Below are 15,308 nucleotides of genomic sequence, written 5' to 3'. Positions count from 1 at the left end.
TTCCTCAGCAGTACAGAACATTTCTGAACGTTTACTATTTCTCTCTGGGCAATAGATAATTGACATGGATAATGCCAAGGAAAACAATCTTTCAAGATAGAATCTCATATTATGAGTGAAGAAATTGGGTTTTTATGGAAGCTCTGGATCTTTCTGTCACATGGCTATCAACAGTCAGTGCCAAAATAGAAACCCAAATCTAATATCAGAGTAAATGCTTTTAAACCCATCCAAATTCCAGTAGATCTTTTCAGATACCAAGTTTCCTACAAATCAATCACTTAATCTTATTCAGCATAAGATATATAAATAAATAAATAAATATATATATATATATATTTGCACTTTTAATGGAGACTTCCCTAACTCCATCCACAGGAATCCTTACATATAGAATTACCATGTTCTTTCTGCATCACCAAAATAATATGTAAACTCTGTATACATTGATCATTCTGAAATCTTGGGAGCTTGTGGAAAATGCAAGCAGTATGCTGTATTTCAGAAATCAGATGGAAAATCTTGGTTAAATTTTGGCATTGGAAGTTTTTAAACATCTTTGAGACAATTATCTAATAAGTGATGGTTTACATAAACGTCAATAATGCCGCCATCATTTTGAAAGTATTTGGATGCATATCTTTGTGCGCAATTTATGTGAAGGATTTTTAGTTGTAGATCTTATACAAATGTGTAACACTTACTCCTAGTACAAAGAACTGGGAAAGTGTTCAACTAAAGTTTTAAAATTTAATGAAGATGTATAGTGATAACAACACTAGAAAATAATCAAATATAGAAATATTAATGAGACCATGGTCTGCAAAAAATAAATTGAGCAGAAGGATATCACATCTGTCTGACATAAATAATCACAATCACAATAAACATTAGAGATACTTCAAAGTTAAAAGACCATCATGCATAATCCTAGGTTCAATCCTTAGTACTACAAAATAAAAAAAAAGCCATTAAAAAGAGAAAAGGTGATACTCAGCTCAAATGACACTATCTCAAATTTTAAGGGTGAAATTCGCTATGCTAAAAATAGCTAATATGTTAGCAATTTTCTTTTAAAAGTAAATAAAGGACAATTTGCCTATGTAATGTCTCTGCTATTAGTAATCTAGATTTTTTTAAAATCTCATCAACAGTAGGAAAATCAGATGTATAAAATATTTGCAGGAAAAATCTCAGCCAAAATTTATTTCCCAAGACAGAAGAACACCTGTTCTGTTTCCTGAATCCTTTACTATTTCAAATGTTCCTTGAGGAATGTAGGAAGAATCTACTTTCATGGATGAAAAAAATCAATCTTGTTTTTATAGGAAACCTTCAAGTTTTCTGCATCTGTTGCTGGCATTTGCATTGCTATTATAAGACCTTCATTTTCCTTATTATGTTACCCTGTGGAAAGAAGTTATACTTCAGACTGTCACAAATGAACCGCCAAAAACTGTGAGCGAAACAGGTGTTTAGTTTTCAGAAAAAAATACATATTATAACTACCCTGTTTATATATCACCTGTCTCACACAAAGTTATTTCTGCAGAACATAACGGTTCATGTATTTTTATATATCTAAATATCTAGGTAATTTATTTCAGTCAGACTTGCTGTGTGTGTGTGTGTGTGTGTGTGTGTGTGTGAGAGAGAGAGAGAGAGAGAGAGAGAGAGAGAGAGAGAGAGATACAGCCATTATAAAAACAAAAACAAAAAACCCAAGGGTATGCTTGAAAAAGCTGGAGTGGAAATATCATAGGGTCCACAATGCAATTTGGCAGAAAGGTATACTGCTACTACTCCCCTCCTACCAAAAAAATAGAAAACGTTTATGTCATAGTGATAGTTCACCTCTTCCTGCAATACTGCATACTTGAATTAGCCAAGCTATAGTATCAACCTGGGAGTCAGGCACAGAAAATGTGCTACATATACATGGGTGAATATTATTCCAAAATAAGATGGCTCCAGCTTTGTTGTTTTGAGAAGAGAAGGACATTAAGTGAAATAAAGCAAGGCACAAGATAACAAATGCCACATTTTCACGTATGAGTAAGAGCTGAAAGAATGGCCTAGAATTAACAACTGGAACTGTGGTCAACAGAGCTTTGGTAGAGTGGGGTAGAGACAGCCAGTGACTACTGAGAAACATTTTGGATAAGAAAAATAATTCTAAATAGCCCATAGCCCAGTATGGGATGGTTGCTAATATTTAATTGAACATTTAAAGATAGATCATACAGAGACATTTGCCTGTTCCCAACACAAAGGAAATGATTAACAATTATACTGATTTGATTGTCACACTCACACATATCACAAGAAGACTGACACTGGAAGGACAAGGTCAGCCTGGGCCAAAAAATAGGATAGACACCATCTTAAAGAACAAGTTAATTTCATGTCTATAATCTAAACCATGAAAAAAATGATTGTAGGAGGATCACAGTCCAAGGATCACAGGTGAGCCCAGGCACAAAGTCTGAGATCCTATTCGGAGCCAGCCAAGGCAGACAACACTGGGGGATGCTCTTGTTTCCATTTCACCTCCCAAAGGTAGAGCATGGTTCAAATAGTTATAGTACCAACATACGAGAAAAAGAGTTAAGTGGTGACCATGGGCTCTGGGTTCTAGCTCCAGTACTGGCACATGCACACAAAATAATTTATATTACATCTAACATGTTGTTTCTTTCCAAAGGCATTTGTTTGTTAGTTACAAAATTCTGAGATGTAAAGCTACTTGTCATTGTTTCCTTCCCGTGTACCAGTGAAACTCTGAATTATCTGTCAAAGGAAGCTAACTACATTAATAAAGCCTATTTTTATTGATTAGCATACAGCTCTATTTCCTTCATTTGTTGAAAGTTAAGAGTTTCTAAGCAATAAGTATAACAAGTAATTACACAAATAATCCCATTAAATTTTCATGATCTTATACTTCAAAGCAAAGGCTCTACAATGCATTTCAGAGTGAGATAAGTTGCCCTCAGATTTAAAAGTTTCTTCAGTTTACTCTTTTTAATGGTCTGTATTATGAATAACTATCAAATATACAATGTTTTTTATGTGCCCTTTCTAATAAAGTGAACATTGTGATGTGCCATTTTGTACGTTTCATGACACATTCTGCCTACTTATAGAGCATTAGTTCCTAATATATATAGTTTATATCACCAGTCACTAGGGAATGGCACACCAGCAATTGCATTGCTGGTAGAAATCTAAAATGTTATAGATAATTGTTGGCGATACTTCTAAAACTTAAAAAACTTAAAAAAAATAGCATAGAATTCATCGTCCTACATTTTAGTTTATGTCCAGATGGATTAAAATCAGAAACTTGATGATACATTTGTACTCAGTGTTCACTGAGGCATTTTCAAATAGTGCCAAACATAAAATCAAAAACCTAGAGACTCTTTAATAGATGGACAGATAAAGAAAGTGTGGAATATAAATAAAATGAAGTATTTCCTAAACGTAAAAAAAAAAGAATTCCACATAAAGGAATATAAATGAACCTGGAAGATATATAGCACAAACACTAATCTAAAAGAAAAATACCACAAGATTCAACTTTCATGACATAGCTAAAATATTTATTTAAATATAGTAGAATGGTTCTTCCTAGATGATAGGAAAAGGTATAACGGAGACATATCTGTCAACAGGTACAAAGTTTCAGTTATTCAATATGGGGTTATAATTAATATCATATTGCCATAAGAAATTTGCTAAGTGGGTGGATCTCATATTAATTATTCTTACCACAACAACAAAAGAAATGTTTGTAAAGTCTAGCAAAATCATTAGAAATTGTGTGTGTGTGTGTGTGTGTGTGTGTGTGTGTGTGTGTGTGTGTTTGTGTGTGTGTGTGTGTGTGTGTGTATCAGGGCCTGAATGAAAAATCTTCAGTTCTCACTAAACTTACTTGTTCATGGCTGGTGCTACAGCACTTGAGCCACACTTCTAGTCTAGAATTTAATGGTTAATTAAAGATGGAGTCTTCTGGACTCTTCTGCCTAGGCTGGCTTTGAATTGAGCTTCTTTAAGTATCAAAATCCTAAGTAGCTAGGATTATAGGCATAAGCCTCCTGCAAAATCATTAGAATTTTATCCATAAATTTTTTTAACTGAATTAAAGAGCACTTCAAGAATCTTTAATAACTTTTAATAAGATTAAGAGTTTTCTTTCTCAAATTGCTGTAGTTTCTATATTCATAAAAAAAAAACCTGGGACACACAAAATATCTGAAGACAGGCAAAAAATGTGTTCTTAGATGACAATATTTTACCTGTGTATTCAAGATGAAATCCTGCAGCAGAAACACTGATGTCCGATTGAAAATTTAGATACAAATTATTAGATGTACTATTCAAAAGATGGGGTATTGTTGTGCCTGAAATGACATTTTAAAAGGCATGACAAAGATTACAAAATAAACTTCAGTAAAAGTAGGTAAGTAAATACTAACCATTTAATATTCCATGTTTTCAATAAGTTTTGTTAGAAATATCTCTCACATACTCGTCTTTCATTATACTCTTCCTCATAATCTCTATTTTTAGGGAGATAACTCTTTCTATGAAGAGGCTTAAAAATAAAAGAAAAATTCTGTACAAACTCAAAACAAAAGCTTTACATACCAACTAAAATGCCATGTGCAATTCAGTAGCCCATGCATGAGCTAATATCAATTTAATTTAAAAACTGTTGTGCGATTTCTAAGACATAGGAACTTAAGACAATAATGTCAAACTATACAGTTATTTGCTTTCATATATGTGTGTGTGTGTGTGTGTGTGTGTGTGTTTAATCCTACACCAGAGAAAGTACCTTAGTGTGTTTGTCTATCCTCTGACAACAAAGCTGATAATTTTGAACTAATATTAGCCTGTCTCAGCAAATGCATTATAGCAGAGGTCGAAACTTCTTGAGGAAATCAACTTTATTCCGTGCAATCATTGAGTATGAAAAAATAAAATACCTGCTTGAACTAATTACTGTTCGACTACCATAAAAGCCTTAAGACTCCAACTGAAGCAATTTCAAAAATAAGAATAGCTCTCAATTGTATACTTTGAGATAAAGTTCAACAAGCATGTAAGTTGACAGTGTTAGAAATATATCATTATAAGAACCTAGTTCCTTCATCCTTGCTTGTTACAAGTTTATGAACCTTACTCCATATGCCTTCTCGAAGAGAACAAGAATTCTTTACCCAATACAGCACACAAGATTTTGTTTTGTATTTCTTTCAGTAACCATGTTCCTTGTTGTCCTAGCTGCCATCACCAGAGCCAGGAAAAAACAAACTCGCAGGGCCCTAGACCTGCCAGTTAGCAAATCCTGGTCATCAAGAACTCTGGCTCTGGGGTCCTACTTACCATTCTAGCATTTGTTCTACAACTTCAATTGCTAGAAAGAACAAATGAGAAAAATAGGACACGCTTCATACAGAGCTACTACTTGATAATCAGCTGGTAGATTTAACTCCCTTTAAATCATTGTTATGGTCATTATTAAGAAAATATTGTACTTAATCCATTCTAAGTAAAAGAATGCTCAAAATTTTATGGAACTTTTTGTCATTTTACCTGAATCTTCTTTCATCTCCTCACTGGTGATTCTAAATAACTGGTTATACTCCATTTAAAAATTTTCTTAAAAACTAAAATCATTCAAAACGTTTTCAGTACTATCTGAAATATGTAAGTTTATGGCCTAACTCAGTATTTTCAGACCTTAAAATGTTTTACAATAAAAACTCTTGATATTATGCAGAAGTTTGTAATTATTGCATGAATTATCTTTAAACCCTAATAAATCTACAAAAGATTAAAAAATAAGTCACTATCTGGTATGACAAATCAGAATATTTTATTCAGCTTTTCCATCTGGAATTGTTACATATGTAGATACTAGTTCTACCAAATTATACTTATAGAAATAATTTAACACTTTGTCAATTTTCAATGATGTCTTATAGTATTATGCAATCAATGTAAGTATTTTACTGAGTACACATCATTCTAGTGAGAGAAAATATTATAATTACCAAGCACAGTTGAACTTTTCATGATCTTTAAGGACAAGACTGCACATATTATTTCTAAATCACACTTCAGTGAAAATGTTATCCATTTCACAAAACATTATTAATTAAATAAACATAGAATATTATCAGCTTTTAAACAGTAATTTTGAGTTACTTTTAAGATCTCCAAATGTATAAACTTGTGATTTAATTAATTGTGTATAGTTTAGAAAAAACTAAATTAAACTTCAGTCAGAGTTTTTTGGGAGTTCTTTTAAAAGTATTTTTTAATTCCTAACTATAATTAAATTTTCATTAAACTCTTTTTTTTTTACCTGAATAACTTCCAAGTCTTGGGGCATTGTTATCTCCTCCATCATAAAAATCCAAAGAATCCCAGTTATGTTCTGTAGCAAAGCTAACAACTTGAACCTGAAAAACAATAATCAAGTAAGAACACATCTCTTACTGGATAACTTCCAACTGGAAGATTTCTGTACATCACAGTGTTGCCTTGTCCCTTAACAAAATGGATTTTTATCATGATGGCACTGACTTACATGGTCTGATTGTATGAGAAACTCTTCATTAAATAGTTAACAATATTCATTATAAGTTCAATGATGAGAATGTCATTTTCTTAGAGTAGTGTCAAAATTAAAAGCTTTGAGTTAAACTAAGGACTTCATGCTAAGGATTTCTGCATATGAATCCCAAACAATTGGTTGACATATTCAAGTGAAAGATGCTTATCAGTGTATAATTTTTCTTGTTGACTTTAGCTATTAGAAAATAGTCACACTTATGGCCCAAAGACACAAAGGATAATATTCATTATAATTGGATCTCTTCTTGCATTCTTCTTCTGTCAAATCATTGTTCAATTTCACTTCTAATTTTTCAACATTACTATCAGTATGAGCAGCTTAAGAAAATACTTTGCTACATATATGGATGCAATTTTTAAAGATTTATTTGCTTTTTAATGAATGGAGTCATAATTACTAAATCAGTGTGAAGGTCTCTCCAGTTGGAAGGAAAATGCCGGATTGAATTCTTCTCATGTCGATTAAATTTTATTTAAAGAAAGAGACATGTGCTACTTTGTCGTACATCACTTGGCACAGCTTGAACCTTTGCAAGAATACATAGGACCCTCACAAGAAAGGAAATCATCTGTTTTGCTCCTTGTTTATTAAATAAATTATAGTTTCAAAGGAAGAAAATCAATACTTGAATATGATAAAATTATCCTATTTAGCTAAATCTATTCTCAATGTAGAAACTCCATGCGGTCTGTATGTAATTGTGATAACTGCCTTCATTGAATATTTCTTATCTGGAAATGAGTTAATCAGAACTTCCATTCAAGTGAATGCTGCCACTTCTTTTCCAGGGGTGCATGCCACATGGCATTAGATACCCTACCTGTGTGACTGGCACTAAGCCTAATGGCAATGTTCCAGAACAAAAAAAGAAGAGCAGAATTCAAGAATTAAAGATGTATGATTGCATTATAACTGTCATTTCCTTACACACTCTTCAATTCCCTCTTCATAACTGAATTCCCTTTATCTCTAGTTCTGGAAAAGAAATGAATGCATGCAACCAAAGAAAAGAAAAATAAGTGAAAAGAAAGAAAAGAAAAGAGTAAAGATTTCTGTGGGAGTTGATGTTTGGGCTGAGCTTAATGTAATGAAGGTTTTTCCACTTGAGGAAATTATTGAGTGTGTAAAAATGTAAGCAAGGGAGATCATGAGCTGGATTCAGTCAACCATCCACATTTCAATTTAGCAATAGATGAGGGTGCTTATATAAGAGGAAACATACATACAAAATCAGACACAGAACAGAAAGTTAGAAAGAATAGAAGGCAATGGTCAATATAAGAAATCCTCTGACATCTTGGTTTGACTCCCTTTACTTACTGATATAAATCTCCAAGAAATCCTCATGATCCCTCTGTACCTCAAAGTATTCACATAAGTCATTTCACTAAGGTGTCTAATTCATAGATTCATTTTAGAAATTAAGTTAATACTTATAAAAGTCTAAGAATAGTGTGGTCTACATTAAGGATTCAGGAGATCTTAGCTGAAAAGAAAGAAAAAAGCTGAAAGAGTCATTAAAAACCAAATGCCAACAAAATAACGACTATTCAACCTTGAAGGTATAACTGTTTCTTTAATATCCCATTAAAGGAATTAGAAATGTGTGAAGGGAGTTGAGGGAGAGAAGTGTGTGGAGGGGGAGATAATCAAAACTGTATTGTGAAGCCAAATGTAAAGGTATATACCTCTGTAATTGTAGCTGAGGGAGCCCGAGGCAAGAGGGTCAAGAGTATGAAGCCAGCAAGACTTACACGGTGATGCCCTGTCATAAATAATTTACTAAGTGAATGAAGAATGGATGAACAAATTAATAAATGATTAATGATGTATATAAATATTAATTATATTATTATAATTATTAATTGTATATTTACATATAATCAATTATATACATTACTACTAGGAAGGAAATAGAAGTAAAAAGAGCTGGTGGTATGTCTCAGGGCTGGAGTAACTGCCTGGCAAATGACAGACCCAAAATTCAAGTTCTAGTAGTATATAAAATCAATCAGGCAAAGCAGAGTGTCCATAAATTTAAGCCTCAGTTACATACACACAAACAGACACACGGTGGAATGAAAGTAAATTTTCAACACCTCCTGTAGTATTACTCTAATGATTAATGCAATGAGAAGCAACAAAAGACTAAACTAGATTGTGGTTGTGAAGAGCACCAAGGAGACCAGATGCCACATAGGTTGATATCAGTGAAGTTATTTGAGATTGTGTGATATACAGCGAACAAGAAGAGATAATATTCAGGTATAATTTATTTTTTTACTTGGGTAACTAAGAGCTAAGGATGGCCAGAACGAAATAACTGACAGATTCAGGAAAATTTATTGCAAGAATGGAAGGAATAAGATTTGTTTCATTCTAGATACCTATATGCTTGTTAAATGATGCCTTCCTGAAACAACAGAACCTAATATCTGTAACCTGTAAATGGTACCTTATATTTGAAAAAAATATCTTTGAGTTGTGATTGATTTAAAGATATTGAGATAGAAGGATTCAGTGGCAAACTTGGATGAGAGAGAGGGAAAGAGAAGTCAATGTGACTACTGAGGCAGAAATGGTAGTGATGTGGCAGGAAACCAAGATATGGGATACTTCAAAGAGCAGAGGGAAGATTCTCAAGAGCCTGCGAGGGGAACAGGATCTGTTACCATCTGGATGTATGTGTGTGGGGGAATTTTGTTGTTGTAGTTACATTGTTCCTGGCTCCTATTACTGTGAGAAAATAATTTTCTACTATTGTAGCTATGGAGTTTATGGTAATCTGTTACAGCACCCACAAGAGTCTAATACAATTTGCAACTAGGATTCAGGGCAAATGTAACTTGGTATAATAAAATCATAGAGGGGCAGAAGCATGAAATGACCAATAGAACTATAAAGTGATGCTGTGTGCTCTATTAAGGCACTCAAGTAAATGATCAAAAATTACAATAGCAGTAAGCCAGCTAAGAGCTAACTAATATTTTTTTATTTATATTTATTTATTTTTTATTTTTTTAAGGCTGCTGATTCTTCTTTCAGAACCATGAATTGGATGGAGTTGAATTAACACCTGTAAAACTATATGAAGTCATAGAAAACAGGTATCTATCTATTATACAATTGTTCATATATCTTTTTTGGAAAGCTATATGAAATTATGATGATCATGTTAATATTTCAATCTGTGATATAACCAATGTTTTTTGTGTGTTTTTCATCACAAAAGTTGCTTTTTCACAGATACTATTGTAAGAAATATAACCTCCTTGGAGTTCTCCCTCTAAGATACTCTAATAAAATCAAGAGATACACATAAATTCATCCTCTCCCATAAATTTCTCATGGGATAATTATCTAAAAATTGATTGTTGAGATGATTTAGAAAGAATTATCAAATCACCTAAACAATTGTAACATTTTTTGACATGGCATATATTTCCCTTTTATCTTACCTATAGTGACCCTATATTGTCTCATATTTGATTAGTTTGTTTGATTTATATATTTCTGGTTTTTTTAATTGTCAAAATACCGTACAGAGGGGCTACAATTACATGGGCAAGGTAATGAGTACATTTCTTATCAAGCATTGTTGCTTCCTCCTTTGTTTCCCCTTCCCATAACTTCCCATCACCCCCAACCCCCTCCTAAGTTGTAAAGTTGGTTTTTCGACATAATGTCTTGTACATCGCATTGTTGCAATGGGTCTACCTGTATCCCTATTTAAACAATTTGTTTTTTTCCCTTCCCCTCCACAAAGTATACCAACATCAAATACAGTGACAATAGGGCATGTCCCTCCCCCATGGTCTATGTAATTCTTTACTCACATATATATTTATCCTCCCACCCCAAGTTATATATCACTCTAAACCATAGCCAGGTAGTAGTGAAGGTAATAAAGTTTCAAATATAAGTCATATATTATATTATATTACATTACATATGTGTGTTAGACCATTAATGCATTACTTTTATTTAAGGAAGTGTCTAAAAGTAGCTCCATAAAAAGGGTTAATGTTTTTCTAAAGTGATTTATGGTCCCTCAGAGTGTTCAAATTTCAAAATATGTTATATGTTATGAGTTTGCTAAACATTCTGTTAAATTCAAATTTTGTTTAAATCAAAATACTTCCTAAATGAAAGATTACATATTGTCATTGATAAGTGTCCAGTTTCTAACAATGTTTGTGTAGGGCAAGTTATATGTAATACATTTTTTTCTGCATAGGTCTTGTTAATTCATTATACAGTGCTAACTCTCTCAAATAGTCTTACCTCCACTGCTTGTGGAAGTAATCATCGATTACTCTAAAAATATTTACTGAACTTTTACTGCCAGGTACTGTCAGAGAAGTCTTGGTTACTGCCCTCAGGAGATTAGGGATAATTAGGTAATAACATTAAAATGTGATGGGTGTTATGAAAAAAGTCATTACAGGGAGCCATGAGAAATTATTGCAAGGGAACTTAACCTTTCTTTAAGTTCAGAGAAGGTCTACCACAGGAAATATAATTCAGTTGAGAACATAATGAGGACTAAGACTAAGCCAAATAGAGGGAGAGAATGGAGAATGTCATCAGCAGAGGAAACTACATGCCCCTAGTTCATAGGCAAGAGAATAGCCAGTGATCACAAAGAATAGTGAAATTCCCTGAGTAGAACCGGTAAAGAGTGAGAATGGATCATGAAGTTGTCAATGCTATGTCAAAGACTTCAGAAGATGGAGAACAATAGAAATGGTATAAGGGGGAAAGTGACAGTACTAGATTTTAACTTCAAGATGATTATTCTATTTGCTTAAGGTAGGAACAGACAAAAGAAGTGTATAAATCTTAGATAGGAATGGTGCAGGCCAGACCTTGGATGGTATAAGCATTGGTGAAAAAATAGGCTTGAATAGAAAATGTAGCAAACACAGACATGATATACTTCTTATGTACAGAAAGTGGGTAGACCAAAATTTTAAAAAATGCATAAAGATTTCTGGCTTATTTAATTGAATGAAAAAGGGGTCATGCTGAGACAGAGATTCCTGGAGAAATCTATAGTTTTGACAAAAGTTCATGAAATCATTTTGAAATAGGTTGAATTTGAAATGCCCAAGAGAAATGTAAAGAAGTGACTCTGTAGGCAGTTAGATTATATATTATAGTGCTCCAGTGAGAGGATTACATTGCTGTATTCGTTTCCAAATCATTTAGTCAACCCTTAATTCAAAGAATGCTTTTTGATAGTCTATTGCAAATCAGGTCATCCTTACTATATAATAATTGCTGAAAACATAGAACTATAGAAGACAAAGAAAATGATATAAGATGTAGTATTTGAAAGATGGGTTGAATTGAAAGAAGAGACAATGCATGAGACATAGAATTAGGAGTTGAATATATGTGTGTGTATTTATGTGTCTCTATGTGTATGTGTGTGTGTATATATGTGTGTGTGTGTGTGTGTGTGTGTGTGTGTGTGTGTGTTACACAGGTCATATATATATATATAGAGAGAGAGAGAGAGAGACAGAGAGAGAGACAGAGAGAGAAGATTGATGGTGGAGAAGCTAATGGAGGAATCTATGTTTTTGGAGTGAAGAGATGAGCAGATATAGCTTCTCAGAGAACAAAGAGGACACACAGACAGTGGATTGAAGCAGATCAGCTGTTCATTATGAAAGTGACTGTAAAAAGTCATTGTTGAAGCCACATTGCAGTATGTCAAAAATACAGTGAGATAGAAAAAAAAGTCAGAGCTTTCCTTAAATTAATATTAAGATGAGATGGAAATGAGTTGATATCAATATGAAGATGCTCTAGGCTATTCTTCATAGGCTCACAATTGTTCCTTCGCACAATCTGGGACATAAAACGCCTAGAGTGCATGTTGCTTTTATGATAACAAGATAGACTTCATTACTGATCTTTACATTTTACAAAACGACCATAAAAACAACAATAAGACTAGCCAGAATGTGAGCATACATCTTATATTATTTTGTTGTCTTTACATCTCTAAAAACAAAACCTGTACTATTTTCTGGATGGTTAGCTGGACTATTTCTCTCTGGAGACCTATGGTGAGGTTTCACTTCCCCCAAACCACATGTTTGAGCCTTTAAACCCAACACAGAAATACTCTGAAGGCGGTGCCTTGGGGAGGTAATAGAATCATAACAATTCTAACATTATCAGTGAATCCATGCATGGATTTAAAATGAGGCCTAGCTGGGGGTGATGGAAGGTTTACAATGGGTCCTAGTTGTAGGAACTAAAGTAGGTCATTGGGATGCCCGTGAAGGTTTACTTTGTTCCTAGATTTCCTCTCTCTCTCTCTCTCTCTCTCTCTCTCTCTCTCTCTCTCTCTCTCTCTCTCTTTCCCCCCCCCTCTCTCTCCTCTCTCTCTCTCCTCTCTCTCTCTCTCTCTCCTCTCTCTCTCTCTCTCTGGTACCCCTTTCTGGTCTGCCCCTCTCTCTCCATCCCTCCCTCCCTTGCGCCCTCCCTCTCCCCTTTCCTCAGCAGATTCTTCTTCCATATGATCCTACCACTGTATTAGTTTTAGGGATAGAGACTTTGAATCATAAGTCAAGGTAAATCTTCTCTCTTGAAATTTATGTTCTCTATTAGTTTATGACTGATAGCTAAGACACTTTGATTTTTTAAAATTTCTGAATAAAGTTAATTTCAAATTTGATTATTTTAAACCAAAATTCATACTTCTACTCAAGGGCAGAGATTTTGTTTTGTTTTGCCTCCTCTGTTTTTTTTTTCAGTGCTGAACATCAAATCCAGCCACTTGTACATGTGAAACACACTCTACACACTCAGTACTCAGCATCATCCCCAGACTTGACTTCAATTTTAAGGTATGGCATCTTAGCTACTGAAACTACAACTATATTCCATAAAGAAAGCTTATGAATCCACTGGTGAAGTGATCAAATTAGATTTTGTTTTGTTTTATTGTTTTGTTTTTGAATTTTGTTTTTGTTTTTTTGTTGTTTGTTTGTTTGGTCATAGGGCTTGAACTCTTAACCTGAGCACTGTCCCTCAGCTCTTCAGCTCAAGGCTAGCACTCTACCACTTGAGCCATAGTGCCACTTCTGGTTTTCTGGTGGTTTATTGGAGATGAGGTTCACAGACTTATCTGCCCCGGCAGGCTTTGAACTGCGATCCTCAGATCTCAGCCACCTGAATAGCTAGGATTACAGGTGTGAGCCACAGGCACCGAACCAAATTAGTTTGTGAAGACTCAACCTCGTAATATTTGGTGGAATATACAGACCCAACAGTAAATTACCATCAACTCATCAATAAAAATGGGTCTCTAAGTAAAACAAAAATAAGTGGTAAAATTGCTTCAAAAAGTTAAAATAACTTTAAAAAACACTCTGCTTGCCTGTCGAATAACATTCATCTTCATGAGTGAGAGAGCCCTGGCAGGTTCAATGAAATGAGGGATGCATACATCAGAGAAAGCAGAGGTCTTGATGTATTCCAGTTCAAGTGGTAAATATGGGTTTATTGAGCCAAATCATAGTGCTTGTTTGGCTGTTGCTCAATGAATGGTTTAGAAATCAATATGATTGTTCTTTTGTCCAGTAATGTGGGGGGAAATCTCTAGATGGGTTTCTTTACCATTGAAAAAAAGTGCACTTAAGGCAAATCATTCCACTTTGGTTATTGACCTTTAAGACATAATACTCTTGTGCTGAGAGCTTATTGACCTTCATGACATTCTCTTGTGCTGAGCACTTGCTGTTTATTTATTTATCTATTTAGTTAGTTCTACTATTTTGTGTTACAAGGCATTAATAACATTAGTTAGTTTCATTGTGATAATTCCATAGGTGTTTGTGGTGTCTTTGATCAATTCCCCCTTCTACTGTGTTTCTGTAGTCATCATCATCATCCTTTTATACTCATCTCCTAATCACACAACAGGATGACTAAGAACTGAACATCATGTTGAGCATGAAATGACAGAGATAGATAGAATCAACTAGACAGGAATGACCTGATCATCAAAACAAACCACTCTTGAATTACTTGACCTGAATGTTTTAATACTGTTTCACATTGCTCATCCCAACTTTGAAGTATCTTTCTCATATCTTTCCATTAAATCGATCCATGTCAACCAAAATCACTTGCTTGGTTTTTAGATACAATACAAATTCAGTCTAATAATAATAATTTCAAATAAATGATTGTAAGAAAAAGTGCAAGTGTCCTTACTTGAATTCCAGCTCCCTCTGGCACTGTGATCTTCCATATGCAGTTCAGATTGTTGTCATAAGGCTCAGGATATCCAGGAGACAAAATAGTCCCTTTGCGCTTAGTTAAAACTCCCCCACAAGGCACTACAAGTAAAGCAGTGTGAGAGGGAGTTAACTCTCATGCAAAGAATTAGAGTAAGAGGACAATTCACAAATAACATCTCAAACATAATATTCTTGCAAACAAAACTAAATCATACTCTTTTTTAAATGCCTCAGAATAATGCAAACTAGGAATTTGTATTCCACAAAATGCTGAAAGAATATAGCTATACAGTACTAATGGTTCGTCTTACAACAGCATATCTGAAATCACACTATAATTAGGTCAATAATGTCATGTCATTTCTAATATATTATGAAAAAGTTCATTGGGA

General features: G+C 33.8%; 1 protein-coding gene across 4 annotated transcripts in view; it reads right to left on the bottom strand.

The window, feature by feature from the left end:
* Positions 1-15,308, bottom strand: part of Csmd3 (CUB and Sushi multiple domains 3) — a 926,836-nt gene that overhangs the window by 110,854 nt on the left and 800,674 nt on the right. For all 4 annotated transcript variants that reach the window (XM_042673149.1, XM_042673151.1, XM_042673150.1 and 1 more), the window contains 3 exons: positions 14,891-15,015; positions 6,380-6,476; positions 4,302-4,406 (listed from right to left, as the gene is read on the bottom strand). In XM_042673149.1, the coding sequence (XP_042529083.1) occupies positions 4,302-4,406; positions 6,380-6,476; positions 14,891-15,015 (327 nt within the window). The remainder of the gene's footprint in view (positions 1-4,301; positions 4,407-6,379; positions 6,477-14,890; positions 15,016-15,308) is intronic.

The sequence above is a fragment of the Dipodomys spectabilis genome, unplaced genomic scaffold, assembly GCF_019054845.1.
Source record: "Dipodomys spectabilis isolate Male_0828 unplaced genomic scaffold, ASM1905484v1 ptg000783l, whole genome shotgun sequence".
Taxonomy (NCBI): Eukaryota; Metazoa; Chordata; class Mammalia; order Rodentia; family Heteromyidae; genus Dipodomys; species Dipodomys spectabilis.
This window is presented reverse-complemented; position numbering and strand designations above follow the sequence as displayed.